The following is a 22,386-nucleotide window of genomic DNA, read 5'->3' on the forward strand; positions in this document are numbered from 1 at the left end:
GTCCTTTGTTTTGTTATGTTATCTGTCTAACCAATGTATGCCCAGTAGGTTAGGTATACTGTGTAACCTAGGATTACTACGTTTATGATTCTACTTTTTTTAACCATTTAAGAGGACCACTGTGGAAATACGTGTTCAAACTTTTTTTGTGTCATCCTCGATGATTGTAAATGCATTATCCGCATGTGTGGCTGTATTGTGTTTAACATTGTGAAATACATCTATATTTCTATTGTCAAATCAAACTAATTAGTCATTTTCAGTAGGCTTGTCTATCCACGCAACAGCAGCAGTTGTTTGACGATAATGCATATGAGAAACACAGATAGGCTACGGACGTGCTGTCATTACTCCTATGTCAGATATCAATGTCTGTACTGTGAGCCGACATCAACAGCATCATCTATAACGAGTAATTGTGTCAGATAATGGTCAGGTGAGGGCGCCAGAGCAATACGAACCAGGGCCTTCGTCTTGTTATAAGAGGTGGTGTTAGCAGCAATCCCAACCCGAGTTCAATAGCCTACTGTGGGGCGAGCGTGAGTTCTTGACTACAAATCATTTCGATCACACAGGCGCACAAAATACATCCAAATGAATTCTTTGTATAGGGGACTTGACTGTAAACGAGTAGCTTCGATAATCCTTCCGACCAAGCACTCTCCATCCTCATTGTTGGAAATGTGCGGACTTTGTTATGCAAATGCAGGCAATTAAAATGTCGATCACAAAGCCTAGCAATTTTTTAAAGATGTCGTTCATAAATTGAAACAGTAGCCTAATCCTTGTCATCAAGAGTGAAAATAAGTGATGAACGTTTTGGCAAAGTAATATGAGGTTTATTACAGTCAACCAATACAAATTATACAATGGAATCTCCATTATGATCTATTTTAGGCCTATGTGCAGTCATTTTGAAACTGAACTTGCTTGACAGAGCGCCCCATATCCCCTAGTCAAACGTCCCATCACAAAGTTAGAACAAGTTGAAACCGAGAGCTCCACCCATCCATCCCATGTAGGCTAGTGCTTCATCCGAACAGTCCACCAAATTGAATTCTGCCGCTGTCAGACGCGCTGTGGGTACGAGTTAAGCTGCCAAGGGACTACTGCAAGGACTATTTTATCACCATACATTGTTCTGGGCGATTTACCAAGATATGGAAGGCCCAATCGTCACCAATAAATGTGGGAACTGTAGGCAATAGCGTTAGATAGGCTGGAGGTTCGATCGAAAAAGTGTGTGAGTTGGTAACATAGACGAGATGTACTCACAATATTGGAATACGGCTCGAGGACGCAAACCAGACTACAGGAGATATACGGTGAGGTCCCTTGAGTAAATCGATGGATGATATTTCAGATGTCTGAGATGAGTTAACTATACAACTTTATTTGCTATTGCATTGTGTAGAGTAAAACATCCGACCCTGACTACTTTTGTTTATATGGAGACCTTTGCATATCACCTTTAAGGGGCAATCAGATACATACATTTTTGTACTTCTAAATGAATTACATATATATATTACCCATTGATTTTGTAAGAACATAACTTATAAATGCCTCATGCGCTTAGTTCAACTGTCATACCCCATCAGAACCCCAAATATAAGCCTTTTTTACTACTTTCGTTTTGTAAACAACAAACACTGTATAGCCTGAATACATGATTAAAAAACATGTTTTTAATCTGATGGATGGCCACTCCTACAACCCAACCATAGCTGTGTCGATGCATGTGAGAGTGCCGACATTTCTTCAGCCACATTCTGCAGCTGTTTACCAAAATCAGTGGCGGGGCGACTGGCTGCTTTGTTGTTGTTTGAAGTGCAGATTGCCCCTTTAACCTATTACCTTTATCCTAATTTCTCATGGGGGGGGGGGGGGGGTGGTGTCTGTTGAGTGTGATTACCACCACCATTATTATCAGTTACAATCCTCCATCATACAGGTGTGCATATGTGTTTTTGCTGTATTGGTAACTATTGGTAACTTCCCTGTTTTATAAGGTTGTTGAGGGAGAGACCCTGACATCTCTGGGAGTCAATGCAAGGAGGAGGCTTCAGTCGGCGCCGGTGGAGGAAGTCGAATGCGGCGGCCGGCCGAACCCTGAGGGCGCTGGGTCAGTGTCTGTGACGGAGTTGAGTCACTACGGGGAAAAGGCAGAAGGCGAGGGGCCCGTGTGCCAACGATGCCAGATCATCGCTACAGAGCTGAACAGGCAAGCGCTTGCTTTGGCCGATCCTGCGTCCCTGAAGGTTTGTAACTTTGAACGCTCCCCTCTTCACCTCTTCACCAATAAACAACTACTTAAGGCAACCGTCCCAACAGTGTAGTCGGACAAAAATTCTGCTTTTATACAGTGCCTTGCGAAAGTATTCGGCCCCCTTGAACTTTGCGACCTTTTGCCACATTTCAGGCTTCAAACATAAAGATATAAAACTGTATTTTTTTGTGAAGAATCAACAACAAGTGGGACACAATCATGAAGTGGAACAACATTTATTGGATATTTCAAACTTTTTTAACAAATCGAAAACTGAAAAATTGGGTGTGCAAAATTATTTAGCCCCCTTAAGTTAATACTTTGTAGCGTCACCTTTTGCTGCGATTACAGCTGTAAGTCGCTTGGGGTATGTCTCTATCAGTTTTGCACATCGAGAGACTGAAATTCTTTCCCATTCCTCCTTGCAAAACAGCTCGAGCTCAGTGAGGTTGGATGGAGAGCATTTGTGAACAGCAGTTTTCAGTTCTTTCCACAGATTCTCGATTGGATTCAGGTCTGGACTTTGACTTGGCCATTCTAACACCTGGATATGTTTATTTTTGAACCATTCCATTGTAGATTTTGCTTTATGTTTTGGATCATTGTCTTGTTGGAAGACAAATCTCCGTCCCAGTCTCAGGTCTTTTGCAGACTCCATCAGGTCTCTCCATCATTCTTCCAGAATGGTCCTGTATTTGGCTCCATCCATCTTCCCATCAATTTTAACCATCTTCCCTGTCCCCGCTGAAGAAAAGCAGGCCCAAACCATGATGCTGCCACCACCATGTTTGACAGTGGGTATGGTGTGTTCAGGGTGATGAGCTGTGTTGCTTTTACGCCAAACATAACGTTTTGCATTGTTGCCAAAAAGTTCAATTTTGGTTTCATCTGACCAGAGCACCTTCTTCCACATGTTTGGTGTGTCTCCCAGGTGGCTTGTGGCAAATTTTAAACTACACTTTTTATGGATATCTTTAAGAAATGGCTTTCTTCTTGCCACTCTTCCATAAAGGCCAGATTTGTGCAATATACGACTGATTGTTGTCCTATGGAAAGAGTCTCCCACCTCAGCTTTAGATATCTGCAGTTCATCCAGAGTGATCATGGGCCTCTTGGCAGCATCTCTGATCAGTCTTCTCCTTGTATGAGCTGAAAGTTTAGAGGGACGGCCAGGTCTTGGTAGATTTGCAGTGGTCTGATATTCCTTCCATTTCAATATTATCGCTTGCACAGTGCTCCTTGGGATGTTCAAAGCTTGGGAAATCTTTTTGTATCCAAATCCCTCTTTAAACTTCTTCACAACAGTATCTCGGACCTGCCTGGTGTGTCCCTTGTTCTTCATGATGCTCTCTTCGCTTTTAACGGACCTCTGAGACTATCACAAAGCAGGTGCATTTATACGGAGACTTGATTACACACAGGTGGATTGTATTTATCATCATTAGTCATTTAGGTCAACATTGGATCATTCAGAGATCCTCACTGAACTTCTGGAGAGAGTTTGCTGCACTGAAAGTAAAGGGGCTGAATAATTTTGCACGCCCAATTTTTCAGTTTTTGATTTGTTAAAAAAGTTTGAAATATCCAATAAATGTCGTTCCACGTCATGATTGTGTCCCACTTGTTGTTGATTCTTCACAAAAAAAATACAGTTTTATGTTTGAAGCCTGAAAGGTGGCAAAAGGTCGCAAAGTTCAAGGCGGCCGAATACTTTCGCAAGGCACTGTATATATACTTTTTTCATGGTTTTAGGCTTATGGATGCTGTCACTGCATGGTTTAAACACCCAGAACAAAAGCCCAAGTAGGCCTACAGTTAAAAGATTATAACTTCAGATATACATGTCATTGAGGTCTCCTGAGTGGGGCAGTGGTCTAAGACACAGCATCCCAGTGCAAGAGCCCTCACTGAAGCACCTAGTTCAAATCTAGGCTGCATCACATCTGGGCATGATTGGGCGGTGCACTTTTGGCCCAGCGTTGGCAGGTAGGGCGTCCTTGTAAATAAGAATTTGTTCTTAACTGACTTGCCTAGTTAAATAAAGGTAAAATCATTTTTAAAAATTGGTTCAGATAGACATGTAGCCTATGAATGAAACCCACACAAATACCAGATACATCTACAAAACAGCTGATGTTACAAATTATTTTTTACCTGTAGGCTATATCACAACTTGGCTATTGCTTTGAGGAAAAAACAGGGCATAAAAGGCTGCTGGTGTCCCATAACCTCTCATGGGCCTATCCCATGATTTCCCATGTGAATGCCATGGGACTTTTGCATAAGAGTTATTTTTAAGGCTTAGAACACGATCATAGGACAATGTAGAAGTGTGGAGAGGCATTTGATACTGAGGTCTTTTGTCAGGTTTGTATTGCTGAGAATAATCCTCAAAGTGCACTCCTGTCCCAATTGTGGTCAGGGACATTGCTCATGGGCCTGTTGCCAATAGTGACAGCGCTCTCTTCCCATCCTATCAGAGCAAAAGTAGAACTTGGCGGATTCGCTAGATGCACCCAGCTATGATACAGTATGCACTGTGCTGTGCATGTGTGTGAGAGATAGTCACAGAGGAAGTCAGAGAGTGAGAGAGAGAAGCAGAGAGAGAGAGAAGCAGAGAGAGAGAGAAGCAGAGAGTGAGAGAGAGAAGCAGAGAGTGAGAGAGAGAAGCAGAGAGTGAGAGAGAGAAGCAGAGAGTGAGAGAGAAGCAGAGAGAGAGAGAGATAACAATGAGCAGAGAGAGAGAGAGAGAGATGAGGGCATAAGCAGAGAAGGAGAGAGATTGTGAGAGAGAGAGAAAGATAAGCAGAGAGAGAGAGAGAGAGAGAGAGACCTGTTGCCACGAGAAAAGGGCATCCAGTGAAGAACAAACACTATTGTAAATACAACCCATATTTATGCTTATTTATTTTATCTTGTGTCCTTTAACCATTTGTACATTGTTAAAACACTGTATATATATATAATATGACATTTGTAATGTCTTTATTGTTTTGAAACTTCTGTATGTGTAATGTGTTTACTGTTAATTTATATTGTTTTTCACTTTATATATTCACTTTATATATTATCTACCTCACTTGCTTTGGCAATGTTAACATGTTTCCCATGCCAATAAAGCCCTTGAATTGAATTGAATTGAATTGAGAAAGAGTGAAGCAGAGAGAGTGCGAGAGAGAGTGAAGCAGGGAGAGAGAGAGCGAGAGAGAGTGAAGCAGAGAGAGAGTAGAGCGAGAGAGAGAGAGCGAGAGAGAGAGAGAGAGACAAGGGCATAAGCAGAGAAAGAGAGAGAGAGAGAGATTGTGAGAGAGAGATAAGCAGAGAGAGAGAGAGTAAAGCAGAGAGAGCGAGAGAGAGAGAGAGAAGCAGTGAGAGAGAGAGTGTGTGAGAGAGAGAGAGAAAGATAAGCAGAGCGAGTGAGAGAGAGAGATGCATAAGCAGAGAGAGCAAGCGAGAGAGAGAGAGAGCGAGAAATATAAGCAGAGCAAGTGGAGAGAGAGAGAGATGCATAAGCAGAGAGAGCAAGCGAGAGAGAGAGAGAGAAAGATAAGCAGAGCGAGAGGGAGAGAGAGAGATGCATAAGCAGAGCGAGAGAGAGAGAAAGATAAGCAGAGCGAGAGAGAGAGAGAGAGATGCATAAGCAGAGCGAGAGAGAGAGAGAGAGAGATGCATAAGAGAGAGAGAGAGAGAGATGCATAAGCAGAGAGAGAGAGAGAGAGAGAGAGAGAGAGATGCATAAGCAGAGAGAGAGAGAGAGAGAGAGAGATGCATAAGCAGAGAGAGAGAGAGAGAGAGAGATGCATAAGCAGAGCGAGAGAGAGAGAGAGAAAGTGAAAGTTTTGGTAATACTTTATTTGGATAGTCCATCTGTAGATGCTCTTTAGACTACCTACAGACTATCAGTAACATTTCAACTACTAATCCTAACCCTAATTTTAACCCTTATCCTAACCTTTATCCTAACCTTAACCCTAGCCCTAAACTTAACTTGTAGAGTGACTACAGAGCAACACTCCGGACTATCCCAATAAATGGACCAGCTTTTTTGCCCTGCCCATTGAGACAATGGACCCATCCAGTTTTCAGAACTTGACCAGTTCACACCCTGGTAAAAAAACTCTGTCTTCTGTACTTGTCAACACATTTTCAAACTTGCGCACTTCCTATGTCTGACCTTCTCCTCCTCTACCATGGTACATTTTAATGTAACCCGCTTTGGCTTACATGCATGTGATTTCTCCTACTCTTAGCAGTCAAGATATTCCCTATTATAAATACATTACTGTTGACCAGTGTCCATAGCTAAATGTAATGCACTATGTAGGGAACAGAAGGCCATTTGGGACGCGTATAAAGCATATAAACGGGACCTAGTCAGCACTTTGAGCTCATCATCATGAGCGATGGCTTTCATCGGGATCCCCATCAGCCACGGAAGAAGGAAGTGCTGAACATCAGAAATGGAGCCAGTCATGTCCATTATTATTATTATTATATATTTGTATCCAGATAGTGTTCATAAAACGCCACTCTTCCGTACGTTGTCCATGGCAGTTTTATGTTCACCTTCTGAGAAGACCGCTTTGGTTATGGAGTTAGTCGGATTTTTGAATAGGATTTGACAGAACATCTTCAAGCTGAATTTATCACCATTTACCACACACTTCTCAGTAACACACCCCACTGGGCACACACTGGATGAGGGTATAATATAATATAGTATAATATAACCAGAGTATAATTGAATATAGTATAATATAATAACAATATATCCCAAGTTTCCCTAGGCTCTGTTGTTTTTTGTTAGATCATGTGGAAATCCATGCCAGATCACGCTCGCTCTATCTGTGAGATCGGCATGTCATTCCCAATAACTAAATCTGAAATGAAGTCCACCTTGACTCCACGCTGTAATGGTGGTACGGGCCGGGATACTCTCTCATGGGGCGTGGGTTTCTGCCCATGCGTGATGGTATAGGGGCATGTCATGTATCAGGCAGAGATTTGATTATCACCCCCCTCCCTGGGCCCATGGATAGTTTAGTCTGGCTTGGAGTCTGGGGAGCGACATTTTGTTTCCGGGAGTTCCAATACTGTACCATGCCATTGCATTGCGTGTGCTGTATGTATCGCGCTGTTTACTAAATCTCTGGTTAAGTTTGTCCTCATGGAAATTGTTCAAGAAAGGTTACTATATTTAAAAAAAAACAGTTGCGGATTAGAATTGAATTCATCCTGTATATTTTAAATATTACAGTGCATTTGTTCACAGCGCAAGTGTCTTTGCGAGTGGAAAATGTTGCCCTGGGCATGTACCTAACTAACCGTAACCCCCAGGTCATTTGGCTTGGTGTGATGTAGTTTCGGCTCATACCTCATGGCCTGCCTGCCTACCTCAGACTATGGCTGGATTTCAATGGCCTTTTCTCCCTCCTTTACTTTGTGACCATTGATATCTGTTTGAACCAAATTGCTTTTTCACCCCATCATGTCATTTTAGATCAGTGTTCAAGGAAAAGAGATGAAGACAGGAGCCTATTCTAGATTATTGGGAAATGGCCTACAGCGCTGTCTGTGTCAGAATGGCACCAGCCACATTTTTTATTTTTTATTTCACCTCTATTTAAACAGGTAGGCAAGTTGAGAACAAGTTCTCATTTACAATTGCGACCTGGCCAGGATAAAGCAAAGCAGTTCGACACAAACAACACAGATTTACACATGGAGTAAAACAAACATACAGTTAATAATACACTATAAACAAGTCTATATACGATGTGAGAAAATGAGGTGAGATAAGGGAGGTAAAGGCAAAAAAAGGCCATGGTGGCAAAGTAAATACAATATAGCAAGTAAAACACTGGAATGGTATTCATTGAAGGGATGGCTGTTTCCTTGAGTCTGTTTAGTCCTCACTTGGTTTTTATGTTTCCACAACTTTTATATTATAAAAACAGGGTCGTATATTTGTCTATACACAGGGTCGTATATTTGTTTATACACAGGGTCTTATATTTGTTTATACACAGGGTCGTATAGTTGTCTATACACAGGGTCGTATAGTTGTCTATACACAGGGTCGTATAGTTGTCTATACACTGGGTCGTATAGTTGTCTATACACTGGGTCGTATAGTTGTCTATACACTGGGTCGTATAGTTGTCTATACACAGGGTCGTATAGTTGTCTATACACAGGGTCGTATAGTTGTCTATACACAGGGTCGTATAGTTGTCTATACACAGGGTCGTATAGTTGTCTATACACAGGGTCGTATAGTTGTCTATACACAGGGTCGTATAGTTGTCTATACACAGGGTCGTATAGTTGTCTATACACAGGGTCGTATAGTGGTCTATACACAGGGTCATATGTACTGTATAGTTACACACGTGTGAGAACTGAGTTTCTTTGGAAGTTGGAGAAGCCATTTGTCGACGTGCCAGTCTTTGCTCAGAAGTTTGTTGTTGGAGAGCTCTAGGGTCCATTTAAAAAAAAAAACATCAGTGTGTTTTCAAAGACATTTAAAAAATTGCATAGACCAAGGTCTGAGCATCAAATTGAATTTACTTAGCTTACCTAAAGTGTTTCCCAGGACCTCCAAACTATAAACAGTTCAGATGGTGTCTTAGGTTGAGGGATATGACTCATGTATCATATTTAATTGTCAACACATGTGCAGAATTATTCTCAACTGGAATGACATCATATGAAAGGGAGCGTGAATGTCTCCACTCTCTCCTTGATGTTTACTTTTACCTCGCCATTGTTATATACAACAGCAAGTGCCTCATTGTCTTTGAAAACAATGCCAGTCGCGGAGTGTTCATAACGGAGGACAAAGAGGAAGTGAGCCTTGTTGATCTTCGCTCTGCTCTGGAAGTGTATTCCTTTAGACATCTTTGGTTCGATTCAATCAAACCCACAGTGCATTGCAGTATTTAACTGTGATTATGCTACCGCCACCCTCCCTGTAGCATAAATAGTATAACTCATGTAACTACAAACATTTGTTTTCAAACAAAAAACTGGTTTCTCATGACATCATGCCACCCTCAAGCTCTGGGAGAAAATGCTCCCACTTTACCCAAGCTCCCACCAGGCTACCATCTAGAACTGTTGGTGTTTGTCTTCAACCCTGCCTTGTCTGAATGCCACCGTTGAGAATGGGCAATGTGTTTTGTCATAGATTAGCATGGCATTTCTCTTAGAGTGCTGAGGGTCCTGGTCGGATGTTATCGGCTTCTTGGCAGAGAAAAGTAGCATGGATTTGTCCAAGATTGACCAAGTTGTGATGTTAAGATTGCTAACATCCTCATGGGAAACAAACTGGAATATATGCAGGTGCTTGCTAGGAATCCAAACACAGAAGTTTTAGAGTCTTAATGTATTAAAAACAAAAACAAAGTGAGAAGTAGGCATTGGTCTGAAGCCTAAAAAGAAAGGAAATTCACATGAGCAACACACTACTCCACTCAAGGTTTTCCAGCACACAGCTTTGACCTACTACAGTAGTTACATTATATTTGTCTATTGTACTTCAAACAATGTGTATGCAGGTTTCTTAGGATTCAAACCTTCTCACACAGCCTAATTCATCCTCTTAGAGGAGGTGTTCCCACAATAATGTCATTTGTACCGCATGCAAGTTAACTTATCGGATTCTTCACACACCACACTAATCTAATTGCACTAACTTTTCAAGCTTGTTTTTTAGTATATGAAATAAGCTTTTCTTTTATACTTCCAAGACCATCATGCTTGATTGTGCCAGCTGTTTTTTCTTGTAGTAATGTGGTGCCTGCCTGTATTTCCTTAAAGCTCTTTATTTAGCACGACGTAGGTGACAGGTAGCCCTAACAGTTAAGAGAGTTGGGCCAGTAACCGAAAGGTTGCTGGTTTGAATCCCCAAGCTGAATACAGTAGGTGAGAAATCTTTCATCGTTTTGATGTCTTCACTATTATTATAAAATAGTAAAAATAAAGAACAACCCTTGAATGAGTAGGTTTGTCCAAACTTTTGACTGGTACTGTATATTATTTTAATAGCAGGACACGAATGTTGCAGCGGTCTAAGGCACTGCATCTCAGTCCAGGAGGCGTCACTACAGTCCCTGGTTCGAATCCAGGCTGCATCAGATCCGGCTGTGATTGGGCGGCGCATCATTGGCCCAGCGTTGTCCGGGTTTGGCCGGGGTAGGCCGTCATTGTAGTAGGCTGTCATTGTAAATAAGAGTTTGTTCTTAACTGAGTTGCCTAGTTAAATAAAGGTTCATGTAAAACAAAAGAAAGTCCATTATTCCAATGAAGAGGATGAATTAGGCTGTTTGAGAAAATTTGAATCCTAAGAAACTTGCATACTTGCATATTATTTGAAGTAATAGACCAACATAGCTACTGTAGTAGGTCAAAGTACGTTAAACCTGCAGATTTTGAGCTGGTGAATCGAATGTTTCCCAGGACAACGGTGGTCTTCTCTGATATCGCGCAGCGAAGGAGCTGGATGTTCGATTGGGACCAGAAGATAAACAAGTGCATAGAGAGGGCCGGGCGCTCCGTCAATCAGCTTGCCCATTTCAGGGAACACAATCCATCACCCTGCCATCAAGCAATGTGTCCCTGGGATGTACCGTAGGGGTGGAGAGCATCTGATTGATGAGGGCAAGAACATATTCTTTGAGTTGAGAGTTGGTCTCTCCAGTCTCCACCTTTCTCTTCTCCATAGTAGGAAGACTGAGAAGGGTGCAATTGCAGCCCGCAATTCGGGGAATTCCTGCAATCTGCAGGAACCACCCTTTATACTTCCATTGGTACATTTTTAAGCTTGGACTCCGGGACACAGGCAGGAGTGCTCCACTACAGTAGATGGCCGACATGCACAATAGCGTTGGGTGCCAACCACCGATAAACACCACAGAATAAGAGGCGTGGTGACTACGCCGGTAGCTAGCTAGCTAGGGACACTGTAGATAGTGTGTGTGTGTGTCCACCTGTCGGGCATTCTTTTCCCACAGTTCTGTTAACGACGGCGTGGGCAGAAGTTTGGCAGGCGTTAGCAATGGATACTGGGTGCTAGCTAGCTAGGACTCTGGTACACAGCAGGCAGAATAGGTAGCCAGCTAGCTAACAATAGCTAGGACACTGGTAGACAGTATCCTTTGCTCCCGCCTGTCGAGCACTGTTTCCGCAGTTCTGTTAACAGTGGCGAGGGCAGGTGTTTGGCAGGCGCTAACTAGGACTCCGGGAACACTGCTGGCAGAATAGGTAGCTGGCTAACGATAGCGAGCACACTGGTAGACAGTGTCCTTCGCCCCCACCTGTCGGACTGCTTTCTCTCACTGCTGTTAATGACGGTGAGGGCAGGTGTTTGACAGGTGCGAGCAAAGGACACTGTGTGCTCTGGTATACAGTAGGCAGGATAGGTAGCTAGCTAGCACACCGGTAGACAGTGTCCTTCGCCCCCGCCTGTCAGCATTGTTTTCCTGCAGTTCTGTTAACGACGGCGAGGGTAGGTGTTCGGCAGGTGGCCAGCGAAGGACACTGTGTGCTGGATAGGGTTAATTCTCTAAAGGTTGAGACACTTGTTTGAATGGAGGAGAAATATGTTGTCAAATGGTCCCATGGTGGCAATATACCAACCATTAAAACAATGAGTATGATAAAAAAAAACCATTTCTAAATATATATTTTTTTTAATCTATTTTTTAAATGTATTATATGAAAAAAATACATAATAGGCGCCACTTGACATTTTGACAATTAATCGGCTTTATTACTCGCTAGTTGTAATTTACTTATCATCTCTTCTAAAGTCTTCTTAAGATCAATCTTGTCACTCAGCAATTCGATCACTTTCGACAGGTCCAGAGTTTTGCTGTTGTCCTGAGTCGGATCTGGACAGGAATCTATGCCGCAAATTATGACAGTCTGTGAGTAAATGAACATTTACATCATCACAAGGATACAGCATTTAGTTTTCCCCAGAAGCTACTTTGCAGTAAGGTATTTGCTCTGGTATACAGTAGGCAGGATAGGTAGCTAGCTAGCACATTTGCCCCCGCCTGTCAGCATTGTTTTCCTCATCCTGAACAGCGAGGGTTGTTGGTGGCCTATCCAACAGTGCTCTGGTATACAGTAGTCAAATCTAGTTCGCTAGCTTATCATGCAGTTGGCGCTTCATTGATAACATTGCAAACTTTGGTTGAATCATTCTAAAATGGTAGCTTGGTCGCTGAAAATAATTTCGGGTGAAAACTCTAGGTAAGGTAAGATGCTTACCTTTCTGTGGGTTTGTGAACACAGCTGGTGGCAAATTGAGACATTGTTTTCCTGCAGTTCTGTAAACACTTCCAGTTCAGGTGAGGTCGAAGGACACTGTGTGCTCTGTTCATACAGAATATAAAATATATTATAAGCCAGAAGGCCCAAAGGAAACATATTTTCGCCCCCGCCTGTCACTTATTGTTTTCCTGCAGTTCTGTTAAGTAGTAGGGTAGGTTTTTAAACAAGACTATAGTACTGAATTTAGCATGATAGTTAGTTAAGTAGTAATACATTTTTAAACAAGACTATAGTACTGAATTTAGCATGATAGTTGTTAGGTGGTAAAGGACACTGTGTGCTTTTAAACAAGACTATAGTACTGAATTTAGACATGATAGTGCCTGAAATGTAATGTTTTCAGTTCTGAAGATATACAGAGTGGTGTATTTGCTAACCAATGACACTGTGTGTTGGCTAGGGTTAAGTCTAAAGGTTGAAACACTTGTTTGAAGGAGGAGAAATATGTTGTCAAATGGTCCCATGGCTATGATATACCAACCATTAAAACAATGAGTATGAAAAAATACAAATCTATTTTTAACATGATATATTTTTTTTATCATTGATTAAATATATTTATGAAAAAGTCATAATATCATTGACATTTTGATGATTAGTAATAGTATTGTTATGTCTTTACTCACTTGAGGTAAATGTGTTGTTTTCCATGGTCATTTCACTGGTCATGCTAATGCATTTGCCTCCACTGTTGAGTAATGAACTGAGATGAACATACTACAGTATTCAACTACAAATTAAATTATAAAAACACATTCATCACATTACACTCAAAACAAATTTCTCTAAGTTGTCTTTGTTCTGAGAACATTCCTAATGTCACACAATTTGACAACCTTCCCAGTAGAGGTCAACAGATTAATCGGAATGGACAATGTCAAATCTAGTTCGCTAGCTTATCATGCAGTTGGCGCTTCATTGATAACATTGCAAACTTTGGTTGAATCATTTTTGGACACCGCTTGGCCTGAAAACAATTTCCACGGTGAGACTGTGGTAAGATGCTTACTTTCTGTTATGACAGACTGGTGGCAAAGAGACAGTCCACCTGTTTCTTAGGAGACTTCCAGTTGGCAGGCTTTGACTACCTGTTCATATGAGGAGACTATTATGGCAGGCTGACTACCTATTTTCAGGAGACATATGGCAGGCTGACATACCTGTTAAGAGGATACATTTTTGGCAGGCTGACTACCTGTTATGAGGAGACTGTGAGGCAGGCTGACTACCTTTTAAACATGAGGAGACTGAATTTAGCAGGCTGACTACCTGTTCTTACTGAGGAGAGTGCTGTATTTGCTAACCAATGACAACTTCTGTTGGACAAGGAGGCAGTCAGGGCAGGCAGGCAAAGGTCCCGCTATTGGCACGACTACTGTTATGAGGAGACTGTGGTTACTGTTATGAGGAGACTGTGGCAGGCTGACTACCTTTTAACATGACATACCACTGCGTGGCAGGCTGACTACCTTTTGATGATTAGTAATAGCGTGGCAGGCTGACTACCTGTTATGAGGAGAATGTGGTTTTCCAGGCTGACTACCTGTTCCATGAGGAGACTGAGATGAACATGGCAGGCTGACTACAAATTAAATTATAAAGGAGACATTCAGGCATTGACTCAAAACACCTGTCTTTGTTGAGAGACTAATGGCAGGCTGACTACCTGTTATGAGGAGACTGCGTGGCAGGCTGACTACCTGTTTTATAACAAGGAGACTTTTTGGCAGGCTGACTACCTGTTATGAGGAGATGCAGGCTGACTACCTGTTATGAGGAGACTGTGGCAGGCTGACTACCTGTTATGAGGAGACTGTGGCAGGCTGACTACCTGTTATGAGGAGACTGTGGCAGGCTGACTACCTGTTATGAGGAGACTGTGGCAGGCTGACTACCTGTTATGAGGAGACTGTGGCAGGCTGACTACCTGTTATGAGGAGACTGTGGCAGGCTGACTACCTGTTATGAGGAGACTGTGGCAGGCTGACTACCTGAGGAGACTGTGGCAGGCTGACTACCTGTTATGAGGAGACTGTGGCAGGCTGACTACCTGTTATGAGGAGACTGTGGCAGGCTGACTACCTGTTATGAGGAGACTGTGGCAGGCTGACTACCTGTTATGAGGAGACTGTGGCAGGCTGACTACCTGTTATGAGGAGACTGTGGCAGGCTGACTACCTGTTATGAGGAGACTGTGGCAGGCTGACTACCTGTTATGAGGAGACTGTGTGGCAGGCTGACTACCTGTTATGAGGAGACTGTGTGGCAGGCTGACTACCTGTTATGAGGAGACTGTGGCAGGCTGACTACCTGTTATGAGGAGACTGTGGCAGGCTGACTACCTGTTATGAGGAGACTGTGGCAGGCTGACTACCTGTTATGAGGAGACTGTGGCAGGCTGACTACCTGTTATGAGGAGACTGTGTGGCAGGCTGACTACCTGTTATGAGGAGACTGTGGCAGGCTGACTACCTGTTATGAGGAGACTGTGGCAGGCTGACTACCTGTTATGAGGAGACTGTGTGGCAGGCTGACTACCTGTTATGAGGAGACTGTGGCAGGCTGACTACCTGTTATGAGGAGACTGTGTGGCAGGCTGACTACCTGTTATGAGGAGACTGTGGCAGGCTGACTACCTGTTATGAGGAGACTGTGGCAGGCTGACTACCTGTTATGAGGAGACTGCGTACTACCTGAGGAGACTGTGTGGCAGGCTGACTACCTGTTATGAGGAGACTGTGGCAGGCTGACTACCTGTTATGAGGAGACTGTGTGGCAGGCTGACTACCTGTTATGACCTGTTATGAGGAGACTGCGTGGCAGGCTGACTACCTGTTATGAGGAGACTGTTATGAGGAGTGGCAGGCTGACTACCTGTTATGAGGAGACTGTGTGGCAGGCTGACTACCTGTTATGAGGAGACTGCGTGGCAGGCTGACTACCTGTTATGAGGAGACTGTGTGGCAGGCTGACTACCTGTTATGAGGAGACTGTGTGGCAGGCTGACTACCTGTTATGAGGAGACTGTGTGGCAGGCTGACTACCTGTTATGAGGAGACTGTGGCAGGCTGACTACCTGTTATGAGGAGACTGTGGCAGGCTGACTACCTGCTATGAGGAGACTGTGGCAGGCTGACTACCTGCTATGAGGAGACTGTGTGGCAGGCTGACTACCTGCTATGAGGAGACTGTGTGGCAGGCTGACTACCTGTTATGAGGAGACACTGTGGCAGGCTGACTACCTGTTATGAGGAGACTGTGGCAGGCTGACTACCTGTTATGTGGAGACTGTGTGGCAGGCTGACTACCTGTTATGAGGAGACTGTGTGGCAGGCTGACTACCTGTTATGTGGAGACTGTGTGGCAGGCTGACTACCTGTTATGAGGAGACTACGTGGCAGGCTGACTACCTGTTATGAGGAGACTGTGGCAGGCTGACTACCTGTTATGAGGAGACTGTGGCAGGCTGACTACCTGCTATGAGGAGACTGTGGCAGGCTGACTACCTGTTATGAGGAGACTGTGGCAGGCTGACTACCTGTTATGAGGAGACTGTGTGGCAGGCTGACTACCTGTTATGAGGAGACTGTGGAGACTACCTGTTATGACGTGGCAGGCTGACTACCTGTTATGAGGAGACTGTGGCAGGCTGACTACCTGTTATGAGGAGACTGCGTGGCAGGCTGACTACCTGCTATGAGGAGACTGTGGCAGGCTGACTACCTGTTATGAGGAGACTGTGGCAGGCTGACTACCTGTTATGAGGAGACTGTGGCAGGCTGACTACCTGTTATGAGGAGACTGTGTGGCAGGCTGACTACCTGTTATGAGGAGACTGTGGCAGGCTGACTACCTGTTATGAGGAGACTGTGGCAGGCTGACTACCTGTTATGAGGAGACTGTGGCAGGCTGACTACCTGCTATGAGGAGACTGTGGCAGGCTGACTACCTGTTATGAGGAGACTGTGGCAGGCTGACTACCTGTTATGTGGAGACTGTGTGGCAGGCTGACTACCTGTTATGAGGAGACTACGTGGCAGGCTGACTACCTGTTATGAGGAGACTGTGTGGCAGGCTGACTACCTGTTATGAGGAGACTGTGGCAGGCTGACTACCTGTTATGAGGAGACTACGTGGCAGGCTGACTACCTGTTATGAGGAGACACTGTGGCAGGCTGACTACCTGTTATGAGGAGACTGTGGCAGGCTGACTACCTGTTATGAGGAGACTGTGGCAGGCTGACTACCTGTTATGAGTAGACTGTGGCAGGCTGACTACCTGTTATGAGGAGACTGTGGCAGGCTGACTACCTGTTATGAGGAGACTGTGGCAGGCTGACTACCTGTTATGAGGAGACTGTGGCAGGCTGACTACCTGTTATGTGAGTGCAGCAAGGAGCCACGGTAAGGTGCTAGCTAGCATTAAACGTATCTTATAAAAAACAATCAATCTTAACATAATCACTAGTTAACTACACATGGTTGATGATATTACTAGTTTACCTAGCTTGTCCTGCGTTGCATATAATCGATGCGGTGCCTGTTAATTTATCATTGAATCATAGCCTACTTTGCCAAACGGGTGATTTAACAAGAGCATTCTCGAAAAAAAGCACTGTCCAATGTGTACCTAACCATAAACATCAACACCTTTCTTAAAATCAATACACAAGTATATATTTTAAACCTGCATATTTAGTTAATATTGTATACTTCCAGCGCCAACAGAGATGGCCGCCTCGCTTCACATTCCTAGGAAACTATGTAGTATTTTGTTTATTTTTCATGTTATTTCTTACATTGGTACCCCACGTCATCTTAGGTTTCATTACATACAGTCGGGAGGAACAATTGGATATAAGAGCAACGTCATCCCACCAACATTGTGACCAGGAATACGACTTTCCTGAAGCCGATCCTCTGTTTTGCCCACCACCCAAGACAATGGATCGGATCCCAGCCGGGAAACCAAAACAACGTCACCGTAAAAAGGGGCAGACATTAAAAATTGGCCGATTAATCGGTATCGGCTTTTTTTGGTCCTCCAATAATTGTTATCGGTATCGGCGTTGAAAAATCATAATCGGTCGACCTCTAGTTCCCAGAGTATACCCAGTAAACCAAAACTGATTCTGTGAATGTTCCCAGACCATTTTATTAAGTTGTGGGAAAGGTGTAAGAACATTCCCCCTAAATGTTGTAATAACGCAATCTGTCCAGTTGTGTTGATGATTATAGAATGTTGGTATTTATGTGGAAAAAACATTCCTCTGATGTTGCAAGAATGTTAACAGAACATTCGTTATGTTATTTTAAAGTTTACAAAACATTTCATTATGCTGTGAGAGCAATGTGGGGACATTAGCACTCACATCTGACCTGTAGCACTCACATCTTGTCACGACCGTCGTCACGGAAATGACCGGACCAAGGTGCAGCCAGGTATGCGTTCATTCTATTTTATTATAAATGTCATCAACAAAACAAGAAACAACTTGAAAAACGCACGTGAAGCTTACTAGGGCTTCAGAAATTGCTTTAGAAATTGCTTGTGGAGAAGATTTTTGTATATTTGAATTGAAAACAATTACAGTGAGGTACTTGGTTGTTAACCAGAAATTATTTTATATTGAGATAAAAACAGCTGCGTTGGACCTTTTTTAAAAAGGTAAACTCTTGGTATTCTTCTCATTAGTCCACTGTTGATACAGTCCCACAATGGTTTGCACGTCAGCAGTCATGCTTTCAAGCTATTGGATATTCAAGCTATTGGATATTCAAGCTATTGGATATTCAAGCTATTGGATATTCAAGCTATTGGATATTCAAGCTATTGGATATTCAAGCTATTGGATATTCAAGCTATTGGATATTCAAGCTATTGGATATTCAAGATATTGGATATTCAAGCTATTGGATATTCAAGATATTGGATATTCAAGCTATTGGATATTCAAGCTATTGGATATTCAAGCTATTGGATATTCAAGCTATTGGATATTCAAGCTATTGGATATTCAAGCTATTGGATATTCAATTGGATATTCTATTGGATATTCAAGCTATTGGATATTCAAGCTATTGGATATTCAAGCTATTGGATATTCAAGCTATTGGATATTCAAGCTATTGGATATTCAAGATATTGGATATTCAAGCTATTCATGAAGTAATGTGTCATCGGCCACAATATCATGATGATCAAAAATGCAAAATAATAATAATTGTGTGTGTTTAAAGAAGTCCTCTGAACTCCCATAATATTATGAACTATTACATTAACATTAAAATAACTATGTGTGAACTTATAGGACATTTTCTGTTAAGGTAATGAAATAGTAAGAGAAGTTTTATGTGTGAAGTTCCTAAATGTGCTGAGAATGTTCCAAAACAAAGCAACTATCCTGCAACATTCCCAGAAAATTGTGGGAAGGTTGCAGCAAAATAACCATAGGAAAACCAAACTCTCACCATGCTCGAAGAAACATACAATGTTTTGTGCTAGCTGGGTTTTCAAGTGTTTGTAAAAGCAAAGACGGGGTCATTTTTCCGTGTTACAATTACAATTTTTGTTACAACGATGTTTGTTATTATTTAATTTTCAACACGTTTTTAACATTCACATTTCTGGTACGGTATGCGGCAGGGTGGCCTAGTGGTTAGAGTGTAGAGGCGGCAGGGTGGCCTAGTGGTTAGAGTGTAGAGGCGGCAGGGTAGCCTAGTGGTTAGAGTGTAGAGGCGGCAGGGTGGCCTAGTGGTTAGAGTGTAGAGGCGGCAGGGTGGCCTAGTGGTTAGAGTGTAGAGGCGGCAGGGTAGCCTAGTGGTTAGAGTGTAGAGGCGGCAGGGTAGCCTAGTGGTTAGAGTGTAGAGGCGGCAGGGTAGCCTAGTGGTTAGAGTGTAGAGGCGGCAGGGTGGCCTAGTGGTTAGAGTGTAGAGGCGGCAGGGTGGCCTAGTGGTTAGAGTGTAGAGGCGGCAGGGTGGCCTAGTGGTTAGAGTGTAGAGGCGGCAGGGTAGCCTAGTGGTTAGAGTGTAGAGGCGACAGGGTAGCTTAGTTGTTAGAGAGTTGGACTAGTAACCAAAAGGTTGCAAGTTCAAATCCCTGAGCTGCCAAGATACAGATCTGTTGTTCTGCCCCTGAACAGGCAGTTAACCCACTGTTCCTAGGCCGTCATTGAAAATAAGAATTTGTTCTTAACTGACTTGCCTAGTTAAATAAAATAAAATGCCTACAGTCAACATACAATAAACATGAAGTGCATTGAAAGTGAATCATTTTCTTACATGTTTATCATCTGTAATTCTTTGACAGTGTTGTTCTGGAGCCCAGGAGAGATCTGAAGCCAGCCTGTGATCCATTCTTTTGCAGCATACTCCCTGCCACCAGGGACCTCAGTGCTCTCCGCGATAGAAATCCACTTACCCAAAATCTGCAAGACATATAGATATATTGTTTCCCAAACTGTTTATAATCCTGTACCCCTTCAAACATTCAACCTCCAGTTGAGTGCCCCCTCTGAGTAACCTCTCTGGCAAAACTTTAAGAAGAAAAAAAGTATATATATATATAAATATATATATTATATATATAAAATATTTTTTTATTACATATATATATATATAATAAAAAATGTATTTTATATATATAATATATATATATAAAATACTTTTTTTATTACATATATATAAGACTTTTTTTTCTTACATTTTTGCCAGAGAGGTTACTCAAAGGGGGTATATGTCATACCCCCGACTGCATTGCGCGTACCCCCTACCCCAGTTTAGGAATACCTGGTATATACCGAACAATACAAACATAGATGGATAAAAACAGTAGTTAGATAGGCAGGTCGAAAGACAGATTTTCTAACCAAATGTCTTAACAGATAGATAAACAGATACAAATGGATGGATAGATAGACAGACAGACAGACAGACAGACAGACAGACAGACAGACAGACATAGTACTAACATGGTTTGTGCTGTTCATCTTTAGGGGTCTCAGTAGATCCTCACAGGACAGAGGAGCTGCCAGTCCCACTGAGAGAAGGCTGAGGACAGAGATGACACACAGGACCAACATGTCTGACTCCTTGTCACTAGAGTATATCTCCTGTAGTCTACTTGAAGCCTCGCTATATCTTCCTATGTCTGCCCTGTGGTGCACTCGCTGGATTAAACAACAGTGCCAGGGCAGAAGAAGAGTGCCAGTCTTATACCCATGAGGTTGCCCTCCCCTGGCCTGTGTACTCTGCAAACCATGTTTGTTTATGGGAACAGTTTCTGTTTGCATTGGCTTTCCCACCATTGATAAATAATTACTGGGCAAATAAGGCCTTGATATTAGGTAGGTAGCCTAGCGGTTAAGAACTTTGGGCCAATAACCGAAAGGTTGATTGTTTGGATCCCCGAACTGACTAGGTGAAAAATAGGTTTATGTGGCCTTGCGCAAGGCACTTATCTCTAATTGCTCCTGTAAGTTGGATAAGAGCGTCTGCTGAATGACTAAAATGTAAAAAATGTAAATATTAGAAAGGGAGTCGTACTGAGAGCAGAGCACACAGTGCTTCTGAGAGTGGAGGTGTGTGTTGGGCCACAAGACTTTGACCGCCCCCTTATTTTGCCCAAAACAATGTAAACAAAGTAGAATCGTTCCCATTATGCAAAGACTTGAATGTGAATTTATTTATGGTAAATGTATCTATCTTTTTTCTTGTCTGCTTGTATATTAATTATACAAATAGTCCGTTATCGCAAAAACAAAACCACAAGAATATGAATAGTGATAACAACATAATCAACCACACTAAAAATAATAATAGATTGGCCAGTCATGATAACATTATACTACAGTTTTGATGCTGAGGCCAGTGGATTTATGGTGTGACGTCTGTCTGGTCAGATGTTGCATGAACTTTGGATCAGTGTTTCATGTTTCGTGTTTCATGTTTCCTGTTTCATGTTCGGTGGTTTATGTTCCATGTCAAAATCATCCCAATGGGGATACTAGGGGATACTGACTTGCCTTGATTTTTTTGGGACAAAAATGCTAAACAGTTGCCAAGTAAACACCAGACAGTGGTCAGGTAAACCAAACCAAAACATGGAATGCTGTCTTACCTTGTCCATAGACTGGTTAAGGAAACTAATATGCCATTTTGTAATTTGGATGAAATATCCCTTTATTAAGGCTAACATGTTATTTGAGAATATTTTTTACTTTATTTATATTGACCTTGTCACGTTCTGACCTTTTATTTCCTTTGTTTTGTCATTATTTAGTATGGTCAGGGCGTGAGTTGGGGTGGGCAGTCTATGTTTGTTTTTCTATGATTTGGGGTATTTCTATGTTTCGGCCGAGTATGGTTCTCAATCAGAGGCAGGTGTCATTAGTTGTCTCTGATTGAGAATCATACTTAGGTAGCCTGGGTTTCACTGTGTGTTTGAGGGTGATTGTTCCTGTCTCTGTGTCTGCACCAGATAGGACGGTTTAGGTTTTCTCAGTTTATTGTTTTGTTAGTCTATTCATGTAAAGTTTTCTTTATTAAAGAACCATGAATAGAAACCACGCTGCATTTTGGTCCGCCTCTCCTTAAAGTCAAGAAAACCGTTACAGACCTGTTTGAAACTGCACATGAACACACCTAGAATAGGTTGTTTATGTCATAATGTAATACTATGCTAACGTAGAGAATGAAAGACTCTCTTTGAAATACTCCCACTGAATGGTATACGATACACCCGGAATAGAGAGGTGAAATATCATTCAAAAAACTTA

At 42.5% G+C, this 22,386-nt stretch overlaps 1 protein-coding gene and 2 long non-coding RNA genes across 5 annotated transcripts in view; 1 reads left to right on the top strand and 2 right to left on the bottom strand.

Moving 5' to 3' along the window:
• The window catches only part of kif26aa (kinesin family member 26Aa), a 167,972-nt gene that overhangs the window by 1,169 nt on the left and 144,417 nt on the right, over window positions 1-22,386 (top strand). For 2 of the 3 annotated variants that reach the window (XM_064925706.1, XM_064925707.1), the window contains exon 2: window positions 2,013-2,261. In XM_064925706.1, the coding sequence (XP_064781778.1) occupies window positions 2,013-2,261 (249 nt within the window). Of the gene's footprint in view, window positions 1-1,032; window positions 1,326-2,012; window positions 2,262-22,386 lie in introns of those variants that run through there. The other variant, XM_064925708.1, reaches the window with a different exon arrangement.
• On the bottom strand, window positions 12,014-12,590 carry LOC135506206 (uncharacterized). The gene is made up of 2 exons (XR_010450353.1): window positions 12,548-12,590; window positions 12,014-12,174 (listed from the first exon to the last, which is right to left on the bottom strand). It is a non-coding gene; the product is annotated as an uncharacterized LOC135506206 (long non-coding RNA).
• Window positions 13,251-20,803, bottom strand: LOC135506205 (uncharacterized). Its single transcript, XR_010450351.1, has 3 exons — window positions 20,581-20,803; window positions 19,892-20,037; window positions 13,251-13,298 (listed from the first exon to the last, which is right to left on the bottom strand). It is a non-coding gene; the product is annotated as an uncharacterized LOC135506205 (long non-coding RNA).

Source organism: Oncorhynchus masou, chromosome 19 (assembly GCF_036934945.1).
Source record: "Oncorhynchus masou masou isolate Uvic2021 chromosome 19, UVic_Omas_1.1, whole genome shotgun sequence".
Taxonomy (NCBI): domain Eukaryota; kingdom Metazoa; phylum Chordata; class Actinopteri; order Salmoniformes; family Salmonidae; genus Oncorhynchus; species Oncorhynchus masou.